The 15,675-nt window shown below is 47.5% G+C and overlaps 1 protein-coding gene across 4 annotated transcripts in view; it reads left to right on the top strand.

The window, feature by feature from the left end:
* CLSTN1 (calsyntenin 1) overlaps positions 1-15,675 on the top strand; it is a 72,484-nt gene that overhangs the window by 24,871 nt on the left and 31,938 nt on the right. For 2 of the 4 annotated variants that reach the window (XM_063145544.1, XM_063145542.1), the window contains exons 3-5: positions 7,200-7,229; positions 9,256-9,451; positions 14,933-15,141. In XM_063145544.1, coding sequence (XP_063001614.1) covers positions 7,200-7,229; positions 9,256-9,451; positions 14,933-15,141 — 435 coding nt within the window. The remainder of the gene's footprint in view (positions 1-7,199; positions 7,230-9,255; positions 9,452-14,932; positions 15,142-15,675) is intronic. The other 2 variants (XM_063145545.1, XM_063145543.1) reach the window with 1 other exon arrangement.

The following is a 15,675-nucleotide window of genomic DNA, read 5'->3' as shown; positions in this document are numbered from 1 at the left end:
CTTTGCGCAGCTCTAGCGGAAACATTTCGTACCCATGAGCCATGGCCTGGAAATACAGAGCGCATCTTAAACTGCGGCCACTGGGCTCCGTCAGAATATGCAGAGCGTCAACAAAGCTCTCCTTTCTGTGAACTGATTTTTCTTCTTCCTTCAATGCCCTTCTTTCTCATGGCACTCAGAAATGTTTGTTTGGGTGAAATTCCTGCCCTTTCTGTGGAGCAGTGAGTGGCCAAGCCAGTGCGACACGCACTTCAAAGCCCAATTAAAGAATGTGACATGCTTGGAATTTATCAGGCTAAATGCTCGCTCTCCCGCCCCCCCCCCCCAAATCCACCCACTCCCGTCGCTGCGGAACGGGGCTGGAATGAGATGGCTGATGCTAGCAATTCAAAGACGGATTTCTACTTCAAATCCTCCAGGCCCTCTACTTCAAATCTTCTCAAGCTGTTTTCCCCCCTCTCCATTTGGTGGTGGATTTCACATCAAAGTGGAGGATTGTCCATTGCGAAAACAGGGTTTGGCGATGCGTTCGGACAACGCATCACACCTGGTTTCAAGCCAGTAACATCAGGCCCCTCGCATCTGTTGCGTCAAGGCTGAGTTTAAGCCAGGTTTGCTTGCTAGAGCTATACTAGAGTGGAAGGAAAGGGAAAGGAACCTCTCATGCAAGCACTGAGTCATTACTGACTCTTGGAGGGACGCCAGCTTTCGCTGACGTTTTCTTGGCAGGCCTTATAGCGGGGTGGTTTGCCGTTGCCTTCCCCGGCCGTGATTACCTTTCCCCCAGCTAGCTGGGTACTCATTTTACTGACCTCGAGAGGATGGAAGGCTGAGTCGACCCGAGCCAAAATAGGGCAGGGCTCCTGCAGCTTTAACTGTTGTGATGAAGAGGGAATTTCACCAGGTGCTGCAGGCAGACCAATGACACCTGCTGAAATTCCCTTTTCTGTACAACTCTAAAAGATGCAGGAGCCCTCTCCTCCTTTCCATACGGTTACCCTAGTTAATCAAAGGTTAAACAACCCTTGATTCGTAGTTTGCTTACGTGTAGGTTGTTTAACCCCGGATTAAACCACGATGGCAAGGTCCGACGGAACTGAGGACGAGTTCCAAAGAACTTCTCTCAGTTGGTCAAAGGACTCGGACAGGATTTGAGATTTTAAGCATGAACGGCAGACCTCCGGACCATATTGCCAACTGCTTTGGAGACCTCCCCCCTCGGTTTCAGATGTGTCTTGCCATGCAGTATTGGGGAAGTGGGTGCTGATAGAGAAACGTGCCCCCAAAGGGGGGCTTTGGACTTGCACAGAGGGGGGGGGCATCCTGACCTAGTGAGGAACCATGCAACGTAGTTCATCATATTTCTTGCCTGTGTTGGAAGAAAGGCAGGAAAGAGATGTGTTTGCCGTCTGCGGGGCCTCACGCATCTGCTCGGTGCAGATGCTGTAGAGCAGAGCAGCCTTGGGTCATTGAATCCCATCCGTGCCCTGAGGCGGGATAAGCCAGGCACCAGCCCCAGGCGGATTAAATGGTGCAAAAGCAGGTCAAACCGTGCCGTCCGTAGAGGAGCAGAACGAGCAAGGCGCTTTTGGTTTCAAGGTGCCTGTGGACCATCTGGCTCTCCGGAAAAACCCCGCACAAGAAAACAAGCCAACCTCTGTGCTGTGGGGCAGCAGTGAACTTGGGAGAACATCCTTCCCACTGGTGAGCTGAAGGGGAAGGCAAATCCATTGCCTGAAGGTCATTACGGGGCCCCCTGAGATTCTCTATAGCATGAGTGGGGAGCTCCTTTCATCCTGAGGGACCAGATCCAGTTTTGGAGAAACAAAAACTCTCCTCCCCCCCTTCCCGCTTCTTTCTTGAGCTTTCGGCCATGATGGCCTCTTTAGCCGCCGACCTAGGTTGGATCTTCATCCTTCCGTGGGAGTGTTTGACTTTGGAAGCTGGAATTGCTAGAACTGGAGCTGCACATTCATGAAGCGCCGACAGCTCTTGTTGAAAAAAGCTTCCGGGGCAGAGCTGGCGTTTTCCTGGTTGTGGTTGTTTTCATATTCGGGTGATGCCTGAGCAACCAACGGTGCCTTCGTCTCCCAGACATCATCATCATCATCAAAAATTTATTTCTTACCCACCTCTCCGTTTGGATCGAGGCAGGAAACAACAATAAGTATAAAATACAGAAAACTGAATTAAAAACATAGTATACATGATTAAAACATCCTAAAAACATCCTAAAATTCCACTGGATACACATACACCTGAGTTCCCTTCCTAGCATATCAGTAGCTCCATGGTGTATCTGACCGGATTGCAGTGGGCCGACGTATTGCAAGAATACTCTGTACAGCACCATGTACATTAATGGTGCTATATAAATAATAATAATAATAATAATAATAATAATAATAATAATACAAACGAGAAGAATCTTGGAATTGTTGTAGATCACAAGCTGAATATGAGCCAACAGTGCGATGTGGCTGCAAGAAAGGCAAATGCTATTTTGGGCTGCATTAATAGAAGTAATCGCGTGAGGTACTGGTTTCTCTCTATTCGGCCCTGGTTAGGCCTCATCTAGAGTATTGAGTCCAGTTCTGGGCTCCACAATTCAAGAAGGACGCAGATAAGCTAGAGCGTGTTCAAAGGAGGGCAACCAGGATGATCAGGGGTCTGGCAGAGAGACTGAAAGAACTGGGCATGTTTAGCCTGGAGAAGAGAAGATTGAGGGGAGACATGGGAGCCCTCTTCAAAGACTTGAAAGGTTGTCACACAGAGGAGGGCCAGGATCTCTTCTCGATCCTTCCAGAGCGCAGGACACAGAATAATGGGCTCAAGTTACAGGAAGGCAGATTCCAGCTGGACATCAGGAAAAACTTCCTGACTGTTAGAGCAGTATGACAATGGAACCACTTACCTAGGGAGATGGTGGGCTCTCCCACACTAGAGGCCTTCAAGAGGCAGCTGGACATCCACCTGTCAAGGATGCTTTAAGATGGATTCCTGCATTGAGCAGGGGGTTGGACTCGATGGCCTTATGGGACCCTTCCAACTCTACTATTCTATGATTCTAAGTGGACAGGGCTTCATTAAAAGGAAAGAGGTTCCACCTGCGGCATTCCTAGCTTTGTGCGTTGGAAGCGTGAATGCAATCCTATGCATGTTTAGACAGAAAACAAATATTCCCACAATTCCAGCAGCTCCGTGCTGGCTGGGGAATGCTGGGAATTTGTAGGACTTCCCCCCCCCCCCCCCCGTCGAAACATGCGTAAGATTGCGCTTTCTGCTGACCACGTGTCTAACCATCAGAGATGAGCATCCAGGTTTCATTTAAAAGAGGCGTTTTCCTTCTTTAAAATGTTCTCCGTGGTTATTAGCGCCAGCACACATGCCGGGCATACGGTACAAATTGTGTGCGGCCAGGCAAATGAGCGTCTTTCAGTGAGCTTTCACTTTTATCTGTGCAGTAAGCTTATATGTACCAGTTGCTGAGGGACATGGGTGCACTCGTGTCCCGTTAGTGCAGCCTTCCTCAACCTGGGGTGCTCCAGATGTGTTGGACTGCTGGCTGGGGCATTCTGGGAGTTGTAGTCCAACACATCTGGAGCGCCCCTGATTGAGGAAGGCTGTGCTAGTGGGTCCCTGGTCAACAGCTGCTCTGCCATTGTGTGAACAGAACGCTGGACTAGATGGTCCCTTGGGCTGCTCCAGCATCAGGGCTCGTCTGATGTTCTGATGTAATGCAATACGTGTCTCACTTACACGCACAGAAAGAGAGACTTGAGACATTGAACTTGGCCTGTATTTAAAATAAGCATCTAGTTATAAATACCTTTAAATACACTCGAGAGAGAGTCCCGTGAGAGAGAGCGTTGTTGTAACAAGAGAGGCACCGTTGATTAAAATGCAGCCGTTATCCATGCATCGTCCCGTCCCCCATTACCCTATAGAGTAAATCAGGGTGGATTTGATTTAAACCATGATTTAAATCACGATTTAAATCGCTACTCAGAAAGACTCAATTTAATCATGTGACTTCCCCCCCCCCCAAAGTGCACTCTAAGACACAAATTCACTGTTTTGAGAAGTGTAAAACCAAGCATCTGTGATAATATCTTCTAGATAGAAAAATTGCCCCATAATCTTACAGAAACCTCTGGAAGAGCATGACATTGTGAATGGATGAATGGAATTCATTTACCCCAAAATTTAAACATTGCATTAATATACAGCCTCATGCGACATAATTAAAAACTAATCCTTATTTCATGATGAATAACCTTTGGACTATAATGCATTTTAAATAGAAAACTATCTTTAGATAGAGTCTTCCTCAAAGAAGCATTTTATTAAAAAAAAACAATTTAAATTAAAAAATCAATTAAAAAAAATCATTGATTTTTATCCACCCTGGAGTAAATGCAAGTTGGTACTTGCTCAGTGTTTAAATAGCCTATATCAGTAGTTCCCAAACTTTTTCAGGTCACCGCCCCCCTGGTTCCACAAACTCATGCCCAGTGTCCCCTACCCTACCCTATAAAAATCATTATTCAGAATAGCAGTTTTCAACGACCCACTAAGGAAGATAATAACAATAAAATTTAAAACAGTAACAATTAATTGAATATTTATTCAAAATCCAGTTACATTTTTTTAGTTGATTCAATTAAACATAATTGATGAACTTGATCCAGTGATATCGTCTTTTCAAAGTCTGATAGTCATTTAGCAAGAATATTAGATATCACATTTAGTAACTAGGGTAGATAGAGTACCGATACCAGTTTCCCAATGTCCGGTTTAAAGTCTTAAACATGAGTCTTAAATCACCACGTTTTGTAATCTGGAGTCGATTTCTTTGCTTGGAGAGAAGTAAGCAGACCACACTAAAACCACGTTCCGCCAAATACGATGTTGGAAATACAACCAGGAGCTTCTGAATCACTCTCCGCAGTGCAGGATAGCGATCAGAAATTTCCTTCTGTTACCAAAACTCCTGGTACGATTTCTTAAACTTTGGCTTCAGCTCAATGTCATCTTGTAGCTCAATTGGCCCCTTTAAATGGGAAGCACTCACCGCAGGCTTGCCAAGGGAGGGAGGAACAAGAGAGCGAATGCCTTTGTTTTGCAGCCGGCGTGGCGGGGCACACAAAGCAGGGTATGTCTCTTCATTAGCTTTTTGGTGCTTTTGAAACATTTCGATTCACTGTTAAAAGGACTCTTCTTAAACGGTATTAATACATGTGTGGATTCTTCCCCTATATGGCTTGGGACCAAACTACCTTCTCCCATAAAAATGTCCCTGGGTTTTAAGACCTTCTGGAGAGGCGCTTCTTGGAAAAGACCACCTCGAGCGCGCCCCTGCCGCCACCTTGCCTCTTAACGCCCTCCTATGCAATCCCACCGCCCCCTTTAGGAACCACTGGCCTAACCTCTTTAAAGAGCGGTGGCCTCACTAGTACTGCAACCTTTTAATTGTTAAAGAGAAGGCAGGCAGGCTGGAAAGGCGGATGTGGTTGCTGCTGGTGCATCATCCCAGCTTGTATTTATTTATTCATTCCTCCTTGGGCATGGTGTTCTGGGAGCAGAAGGAGAGCCGGCTGCCACTGATGGATAAGGGGGGGTTGTGAAGAGCGCGTAGGAAGCATTCGTTTCCCCGCAACCATCTTGGCAGTCGTGCAGCCTGACAACCAACTGGGCCGAGGTCCAGCAGGCCACGGGCCAACGGGCCACCAATGATTGGCAGCTAGCGTTTGCACCCTGCTGAGCCCTTGCCATGTTTGCAGGCCCGGCAGCTGTCCCTTTCCTTCGGTCCTGTGCCACGTTTTGTGGCTTGCTTTCCGGTAGCCAGGACAGGGAGCAAGAAGCCACACCCTTTCAGCTCCGAGGGCCGAATTCCGCTTCAGAGAAGGTTTCGGGGGCCGCGTTCTGGGGTGGGCGGGGTCAAAGGTGAAGAGGGCAGGGCCGAAAACGCCAGTGTATTTTAGGTAAAAGCTCTTACTCCCAGTAACAAAGTCTTTGGAGAGAGGCATTTCTACTTTTTAGAATTGGGGGGGACGGGGACTACACAACCACGAGGAAGCCAACAAATCATTGATGATTGGAGGAAAGGGGACGTGGCCCCCCAAGATGGCTGGATTTGGCCCGAGCTTCTGCACTCCCGGATTAGAGGGTTGGTCTTCAGACCCTGCTCAGTCAGCACCCCGTAAGGTCAGCTAGCATCCCCTCTGTCTTGAGCATTCTGTGCTCAAGCCCCAGTTTGTCAGGTCGGAGGGCCCAGGTTAGATCCGTGGCATCTCCAGTTAAAGAGGCTCAGGAGCAAATGATGAGACCTCCCCCTGCCAAAGATACTGGAAACCCACTGCCAATCAGAGTGGACAAATTCTGCAGTTGTTGAAGCGCAGTTAGCAGTAGTCCTTTCCAAACTGTCTTCGAAGGCAGCCCCACGCGACGTATGTCACAGCAGTCTAATTGGGAGGTTACCAGAGCATGGAACCCTGGGGGCCAGGCTGTCTCTGTCGGATAGCACCGCAGCTGGTAGAGGCAATCCGTGCCTCCAGTGACAAAAGATGAATCAGTGAGTACCCCAGTTGTGACAACTGACAACTTCCCTGTCCCTCACAGAAATTGGACTGCGAACGGTTCAGTAACCCTGAGCAGCCGAGCATTCTGTGCTCAACCAGTCTGTGTTCACCACGACAAGCGCACCACAATAGGGAAGCGATGTCATTAATGTAGTTCACTTCACGGTGTTTATGCGCACGTCGAACTTGGAAAGAAACTCCACGGCGTTCAGTGGGACTTATTCCTAGATAAGTGGGCATAGGATTTCAGCCTAGGTCTTTTTCAAAACCCTAGTTCGAGACAAATATATCACAAAAAGGGAGGAACTGGTGAATTGTATTCTATCAGTGGAACTGAGATTTATATTTTTATCTACCCTATGATAACTGAAGTTGAAAGTGTGCGTTCACATACCGTGTTTCTGAAGTTGAAAATGGAGACCGGGCGAGGGGAGAAATACGTTGAAGATCTAGTTCTTTTGCATTCATGGCAGCTGACCACTGGCTTTTGATTTTCAAAAGAAAAAGAAATGTTCAGAGGTTTTCTGTGTAATGTTTACATCTTTGACCTTTTCCTTATTTGCTCCTTTTCCAGTCTTTCCTGTATTACTGACTTGGGTTTATCTTTTCTCCCTTTAGAGAGTTTTGAGGTGACATTCACCAAAGAAGGTGATAAAGGGTTCTTTCTATCCCTTTTATGAATATTAACCCACTAACTTTTGGTTATGAAATGGGGAATCAGCACTTAAACAGAAGATCCTGTCATGCTTTTTGACCCCATTTTATCTCCCCTCCACCCACCCAGTTTTTTCCTCTTACCTCTCCCGCTCCCTCTCTCAAAATATATTGATATATAAAAATGTTATGTAACCAACCCTTGGCTAGAAATATCTGCAAATCAGACATCCATTTGAACTGGGTAGCTTTTTAAAAATAGATCAATAAATGGTTTTCCCTAGCATTCTCTCAATAACTTGCTTTTCAGAGGATGCGCTAGTTGTATTTTGAAAACAAGAAAAGTTGAACAAGTACAAGTTGAAGCTCTGAATTGTATACCAGCGATTCACAGCCTAGATTGTGGATTATCTTGAAATACAATTGCATTGAAATATTATGTCCCAGAGGAGGTAATACTCCTCATTACAAAGCATCCCATGTTTCTGTTCACTCTGGCACACCCTCCCCTTTTAGAACTAACCCTGGTGCAGGGTTGCATCTTCACCGCTGTGCCTCTTAACCATGGTTAGTTTTGAAAAAGTGCAACTGCGGGTTTGAAGTGGGTTTGAAAACCCTGGTTTGAAACTCACCACATTGGCAATACTTATGGGGATCTAACGCTGTGCCACAGTTTTAAAAAAGGAGGAGCGATGGGGGATTGGCTTGCCAGGACGAAGCAAGGGAAGGAGTATATGTGGCATGCCAAATCTTGTAACCCTGGTTAGGATACTAGAAATACTGGCCCTGTTCAGACAACACGCTAAACCATGGTGGTTTTGAGCTAAACATGATGGCTTAGCATGTCATGTGAACCATGACAGTGTGTCGTATGAATGCTTCCTAACCCTGGTGGCTACGTAACCATGGTTTAAGCACACTCACTAACCACTTGCTGCAAAAGGTTTAGCAGCCTAACCATGGCTTGGTGTGCCGTCTGAACAGGCCCTCTGTGTGTCATATGGACCATTTCTAACCCTGGTGGCTACATAACCGCGGTTTAAACATGCACACGAACCACTTGCTGCAAAAGGTTTAGCGGCCTAACCCTGGCTTAGCGTATTGTCTGAACAGGCCCACTGTGTGGTTGCACCAGGCCTCTATCGTTCCTTTCCAGGGATGTTAGACTGTAGCGCTGTCCGGAGGATGAAACGCAGCAAATTGTCGAGGGAAATTTTGGCTTAATGCATAGTCCCAACTTAGTAGGTAGCTGTTGAAATGGATGCCTGAAAAGTTGGTATTTCTACCTTTCGCATTCAATACCTCATTTTGATTCCCTGACTCTTTTTTTTTTTTAAAGCCAGGTACATTGCACAGGAAGACTTTGTCCTTTTGATCAATTGACAGAATTTTTGTGAATTATAGTGCTGAATCTTCGATATACCTTGAAGTTTTCTTTCCATCCTTCCCCCCTCCCCCCCCCGCCCTCTCTTCCCCCAACTTTGTAACTTTGCATTTTTAACCTTCTGCTCTGGTCAAAAACCAAACAAGCTGCCCAGCTATTTCCCCGGCAGCTTGGTCTAGAAGATGCTCCGTGTGGCCTTGGCTATTCGCCCTCCTAAGATCTCTCCTCGTTTGCCCTAGAGTTTCTCAAGTACTCCTGTGAAATGCCTGTCTGCATCTTTCTCTTTCTCTCTGTCTCTCTCTTTTTGTATTCCTGCATGAATGGATGCAAAATCAACCGAGTTGCTTGAAAAGCAAAACATATGCTTTCTTTCTTTCTTTCTTTCTTTCTTTTTTCCTTTTTTTTAAAAAACAAACAAACTAGAGTTCCCCGAATTCACCCATCTTAAAGCACAGTGCCTCTTGCTTTATCCACAGACCCTCACAAACCTTTGGCTGCAAAATTGTTGAGTGATATTTGCTTAAAACAGACATGCACGCACACGCCAAAAAAACCCAACACACACTACACACGCACGTGTAACTAATGTCCTTGCTGGCCTGAAAACGCTAACTGGAGCTGCTTTGAATCTCGTAGGTGAGATTTGCGGATTTAAAATTCACGGGCAAAATGTCCCCTTTGAAGCGGTGGTGGTGGATAAATCCACCGGAGAGGGGCTGATACGATCCAAAGAGAAGCTGGACTGTGAGCTGCAGAAGGATTTCACGTTCACCATCCAAGCCTACGACTGTGGAAAGGGACCAGATGGAGCAAATATGAAGAAATCCCACAAGTAAGTGCCGTGTGGGTGGAGAGGAAGAGGAAGTCTTGATTGAAGCGTGATCGTTCCCTGATGGGATGTGGTTTCTGCATCTTGATGTGTGGGGTGTTTTTTTCCTTCCTGCTCTTGGATGGATGAATGAAAACCAGCTGTGGGGGGTATTTATTTTATTATTTACTAGATCTATAGACCTCTCCATATCTAAAATAGATTCCGGAATGGCGCACGTAGGAATTAAACTGTAAAAAGAAAGGAGGTTACAACCCACCCACCCCCAGCAAATTCAAATGATTTAATTTAAAATGAAGGACCAATAAAAACAGTGGCTGGCCAGCTGAGGAAGGCTTTTTTTAAAGCTACTTAAAGGCCAGCATCCAAACCAGCTCTGGAGCGGGGGTGGCGCGGGTGAAAATCTGCACAGCATCTGGTGGGTAAGCAGAACTTGAGGAGAAGAGGTCACCCATGACCAGGATTTATGACCAGACCTGGCCTTCTGTTGCATTGTTGAAGCGCATTAATTCCTTAGACCACCTGCTCCTGTGTAAGGTGTTCCTTTTGGCCCCGCTCTTAGGGGTTCATTGTCTGTGCAGCTTGGACTGGGTGGTGCTAGCGGTCTGTGTGAAGGAACCGCCGGGCTTGACTCCACGATTCCCCGGCCGGGGAAGGGGGGTCCAGCTCGGCCAGCCCAGACACGCGCCCCTTCACTGCCGCTTTTTAACCCGTTAGGAGTCTAGGTTCTCAAGGAACGACACCACACAGGAGATAGGGACCAAAACACTTTTATTCTTCACACAAACACACTTCCATAAGGGTCCACACATTAAGGTAAACACGTAAGAGGTCTGGGGGAAAATCACAGACAAAGGAATGACACACTTCGGACAGCAGGGACTAATACCTCCCCCTTTTTGAACACTCAGACCAATTGGATTCGCACTCGCTCTCCACTAACCACCCACCAGCCGTAACTCCGGCAAGGTCCCTTGCCCACTTGTACCCAAACCTATTCTAAAACAAAATAAACACTTAGCACTGCGACTCAACCTCTGTTGCTCACTTCGCCTCGTCTCCACGCCACTCGAACTAGACTCCTTCCCTCAGCGGCCACGTGGGGCTTCCGCCATCCAGCCGGCCCGGCCTGGATACTCTTGCTCATCACGCACACACCGGACTCTAACACCCACAGGAAAGACCCACTCTGACCGATTGAAACCCCCTAGCAACCCACACCTCACCTGAAGGGAGGAATGCTCCCAGGTTTTGCACAGCTGCAACTTGTGACTCTCCCCCGGTACCAGCCCGGGGAGGCGTTATCAGGTGCCAGGCGCTTCTTGCGAAAGCGCGGCCTTAGCATTTAGCTTGCTACTCCCTTCCGGACACAGAGAAACCCATCTCCTTCTCTCCGGGATAATGCAAAGATGTTTTCTTAAAGGGACCATGGGCCCAGCCCATGACGTTCTGTTCATCAAGCAGTGTTGCACTCAGGGATTGGTGTTCTTTTCTGGCACGTACAAGGGGGGGGACTGGTATTGTAGACTCATAGGGAAACACACCTTGGGGGACCATTTTCCCCTATGGCGCATGAGACTTTTCCCCTTGGGCGCATACCGGCCAGCCTTCCATGACCTCTTCCATGAAAGCTGACCCATACATCATCTGCTGTTGGGAAAACAAACCACAGGTTCGAGAAATCAGAAATACGTCATGCACCGTTTTGTGCACCATTCATTGAATGATGTTTGTGGATTGCTCCTATTGAAGATATTTCTCAGTGATGAGGAGTGGATAAGAATATCTCTCTAGGAATGTCTGTTGGGGGGGGGATATGTTTTCGGTTGGCACCTGTCTGCTGTGTAGCGGTGGGCAGTTCCAGAGACTGGATGCTACGAAATTAGCGTAATGAATACAATTAAATGGTCTATTCTGAACCATGATGGACTGGATCTCCGAAACCTTGGCATCATTAGGAGGGCAAACGCAGCAACCGAGCAGGTGATCTCTTAAGGGTCCTGATCCTGAGTTGTTTAGGGTTTTGTAAACACGGATCAAACCCTTAATCCAGGCCTGGCAGCATATAGACAACCAGAGTGCAGGACACGGAATAATGGACTCAAGTGACAGGAAGCCAGGTTCCGGCTGGACATCAGGAAAAACTTCCTGACTGTTAGAGCAGTACGACAATGGGACCAATTTCTTAGGGAGGTCGTGGGCTCAGAGGCCTTCAAGAGGCAGCTGGACATCCCTCTGTCAGGGATGCTTTAAGGCGGATTCCTGCCTTGAGCAGGGGGTAGGACTCGATGGCTTTATAGGCCCCTTCCAGCTCTTACTATTCTATGATTCTATGAATCTGTTTAGCTAGCTAACGGGGCAGTGGCCACAGACAAAGCTGCCATGTGAATTAAATCGATGCTGTAGCAGAACAAAGGCATTTTCTTTCCAGATAGGGTTTGCTTTTCTGATACATGATCTTCCATTGATCTTTGCTTTTGCTTACTGATAAAGGACGTACGTTTGGGAAGGTTATTAGAAATATAGCAGAGGGAAGGATTGACAGTCTCTGATTCCTTCATAGGTTTTCCCCCTAAATATAAGATGCTGTAGGTGACTTTAGGGTGGTGGATTGTCATTATGATGACAAATTATCACACACACACACACTGGCCCCTTTCTCTGACCCCTTTTTAAATCCTTGCCTTCAAGAAATGAGACAACTTGGCCTTCAGCGCAATAAATCTTGAATTGTAATAAAATCCGTCTCATCTTGCTGACTAAGCCCAATGCCTTGCCTTCATTTAGCTCTCATAATTCATTGCTTAATAAGATACCGTTTATAGTAGGAAAAACGAGTATCTGACATTGTCACTGTGGCATCTGTAAAACAGCTTTAAACAGGCGCAGCGAGTTCAAGTTCCCTGCTTTATGAACCTTCTGCGTCGCTATCTAATGTGAATTGGAATCCTCCGACTGGGAGATGGCGAGGCACGTCCTTTTCCTTCCCATCTTCCTAACATCTGGAAATGGATCCGTCATTTGCTGCCCGATAACATCACTCCTCATTGGTTAAAGTTGAAAGCTCCAGAGAATCATAGAACAGTAAAGTTGGAAGGGGCCTACAAGGCCATCGAGTCCAACCCCCTGCTCAATGCAGGAATCCACCCTAAAGCATCCCTGACAGATGGTTGTCCTGCTGCCTCTTGAAGGCCTCTAGGGTGGGAGAGCCTACCAGCTCCCTAGGTCATTGGTCCGTTGTCATACTGCTCTAACAGTCAGGAAGTTTTTCCTGATGTCCAGCTGGAATCTGGCTTCCTGTAACTTGAGCCTATTATTCCGTGCCCTGCACTCTGGAAAGATTGAGAATTGATCCTTCTCTTCTCCAGGCTAAACATGCCCAGTTCTTTCAGTCTCTTCATAGGGCTTTGTTTCCAGACCCCTGATCATCCTCGTTGCCCTCCTCTGAACACACTCCAGACTGTCTGCATCCTTCTTGAAGTGCGGTGCCCAGAACTTAGAGGGAGGCAATGGCTCATGGGTAGAGAACCTGCTTTCCGTGCAGGAGGTCCCAGGTTCAATCCCTGGTATCTCCAGGTAGGGCTGGAAAAAACCCTGCCTGAAATCCTGGAGATCTGCTGCTGCTAGTCAGTGTTGACAATACTGGGCTAGATGGAGAAAGGATCTGACTCCGTATGAGGCAGCTTGTGATGTACTTTTTGCCTTGTAGTGGGAACAAGCCTTCTGTCTATTCGAGTACTTCTTAAAACATCCCTACTGACCTGCCTCTTGAGGCAAAAACTCTCTCAGGGGCAAGATAGTTGCTTAGCCTCTGCCTCATCCTGTGGGGACGGAACAGTGGTCCTCTCCCCTGAGGGCCCACGCTTCCCAAGTTCTCCTGCCATGGTGGCTCCTTTGTTTTGGCTGTCTCTGAGAACTCTAGGTCCTCGTCAGAGGAGAATTCCTCTAATGGGGGCATGAGACACAAGACTCTGCATGTGTCATGTTTCTCAGAACGCTCCTACTTTCGATGGGAGGCAAATGACGAGACTTGCTAAGTAATCCACAAAGCTTTTATTAAGCAATAAAGTCTCTTCTACCTGAATAGAGTCTTAACCTCTTGGAAACGTCCCCCTAGGCAAAACTATGCAAACTAAGTGAGACAGTTGTCCATTCAAGAAGAATGCCCGTAACTTCAGAGCGCCTGGTGCGGAGGCAGGTTCTGGCATAATCAAACCGACTTTCTCACACCTTCCTTCCGCCCTGTGCGTTTGAGCTTCCGGCGGACCCTAGCATCAGCTAGCTTGTCGGGAGGCTCTCCTCCGGAAGAAACCTCACTTCCCATTGAGTGTGTAGGATTTGGCCTTGAGGAGATAAGCTCTGGAGAGGGCTGACTCCCAGCTGGGGAATCGCCCGTGAGAGCTTCCTCCCCCACTGGTACGGGCTGGCTGGTGTCTGGCGCTGCGTCTTCTAATTCTGAATCTGAATCTGATTGATTACTTGAAACATCTTCTCCCAAAACAGGGGCAGTAGGGTTAGACATGACAGCATGTGGTGTACCCAGGCTGTGTCTTCTTGTCTTGTTTTATTGGTTCAGCCTTCTCCAGCTAGGTGCCTGTTAGATGGGTTGGACTGCAACTCGCATAATTCCCAGCCAGTGTGGCCAATGGCCATGCTGCCTGGAAATTATGGGAGCTGTGGTCCAATACATCTAGGGGGAACCGGGGTGGAGAAGGCTGGCCTGCTTTATCCTCCTAGCCATTCCATTGCACTGGAAAATAAAGGCACAAGTCAGGGTTGGTTGAAGTCTCGTCTCCGTCAGGAGCTCCCATACCGTATGTGTGTCTCAGCCTCACTGTCTCCATAAAATGGAGATTATGGCAGCCTCACAGAGGTGGTAGGGAGAATTTGCTGGCTGGGTAGGAGGAGGAGGAGAATTGGAACATGTTCGGAATATTTGTAGTATCCCATAAATCCCAAATCAGTTGGGATAAAGTATAAAGTGTTGGTTACCACCTTTAAAGCCCTACATGGTTTGGGTCCAGGCTACCTGCAGGATCGCCTTCTCCCATACAATCCGCCCCACACACTCAGGTCCTCTGGGAAGAATCTATTTCAGCTAGCAAAAACTAGATTGACAATTGTTACCCAGAGGACCTTCTCTTCTGCTGCTCCCAGTCTGTGAAATGGCCTGCCAGAGGAGACTCGTCAGCTTGACGGTCTACTAGCATTCAAGAAAGCTATAAAGACTGATCTCTTCTGGCAGGCCTATCCAGTGGAATTTTAGGATGTTTTTAGGATGTTTTTTAGGATGTTTTTAAACATGTATATTATGTTTTAATTGAGTACTATGAATTTTATCGTTTATTGTTGTTCCCCGCCTCGTTCAAAATGGAGAGGCGGGCAAGAAATAAAATTATTATTATTATTATTAAACCCGTTGGAGGGCTTGCAACGAGTTTTGAGGCTGGCGAATGTCCACAATCGGCTATTCTCCGTTTGCAGAGCGACGGTGCACATCCAGGTGAACGACGTCAACGAGTACGCGCCGGTGTTCAAAGAGAAGTCCTACAAGGCCGCCGTTATCGAAGGGAAGAGGTACGACAACGTTCTGAAAGTGGAAGCGGTGGACGCTGATTGCTCTCCCCAGTTCAGCCAGATCTGCAGTTATGAAATCGTGACGCCGGACGTCCCCTTTGCTATTGACAAAGACGGTAAGCCCAGGGGGAGTGACTTCTGGCTCTCGCTCCGTGTGGGGTTCGGGTCCAATCTGCCCCTGTGTTGCAAAAATAGCTCGTTCCCTGGTGTACCAAGTCCAATTCATCACGCAAGGAGGAGAGGATATGGAAGTATGGGTCAAACAACATTTATTCTGCAGAATAAAGAGACACAAGGAGCTAATTGCTGCAAAGCATGTGCCTACCTCGCAAGGGAGGTAGCTAGGTTTTATCCTCCCAGAGTGAAGGACACGGAATAACGGGCTCAAGTTAAAGGAAGCCAGATTCCGGCTGGACATCAGGAAAAACTTCCTGACTGTTAGAGCAGTACGACAATGGAACCAGTTTCCTAGGGAGGTTGTGGGCTCTCCCACACTAGAGGCCTTCAAGAGGCAGCTGGACAACCCTCTGTCAGGGATGCTTTAGGGTGGATTCCTGCATTGAGAAGGGGGTTGGACTCGATGGCCTTGTAGGCCCCTTCCAGCTCTACTATTCTATGATACCCGTTCCTTCCTGAATCTATTCGCTGAA

The sequence above is a fragment of the Elgaria multicarinata genome, chromosome 20 (genome assembly GCF_023053635.1).
Source record: "Elgaria multicarinata webbii isolate HBS135686 ecotype San Diego chromosome 20, rElgMul1.1.pri, whole genome shotgun sequence".
Classification (NCBI taxonomy): domain Eukaryota; kingdom Metazoa; phylum Chordata; class Lepidosauria; order Squamata; family Anguidae; genus Elgaria; species Elgaria multicarinata.
This window is presented reverse-complemented; position numbering and strand designations above follow the sequence as displayed.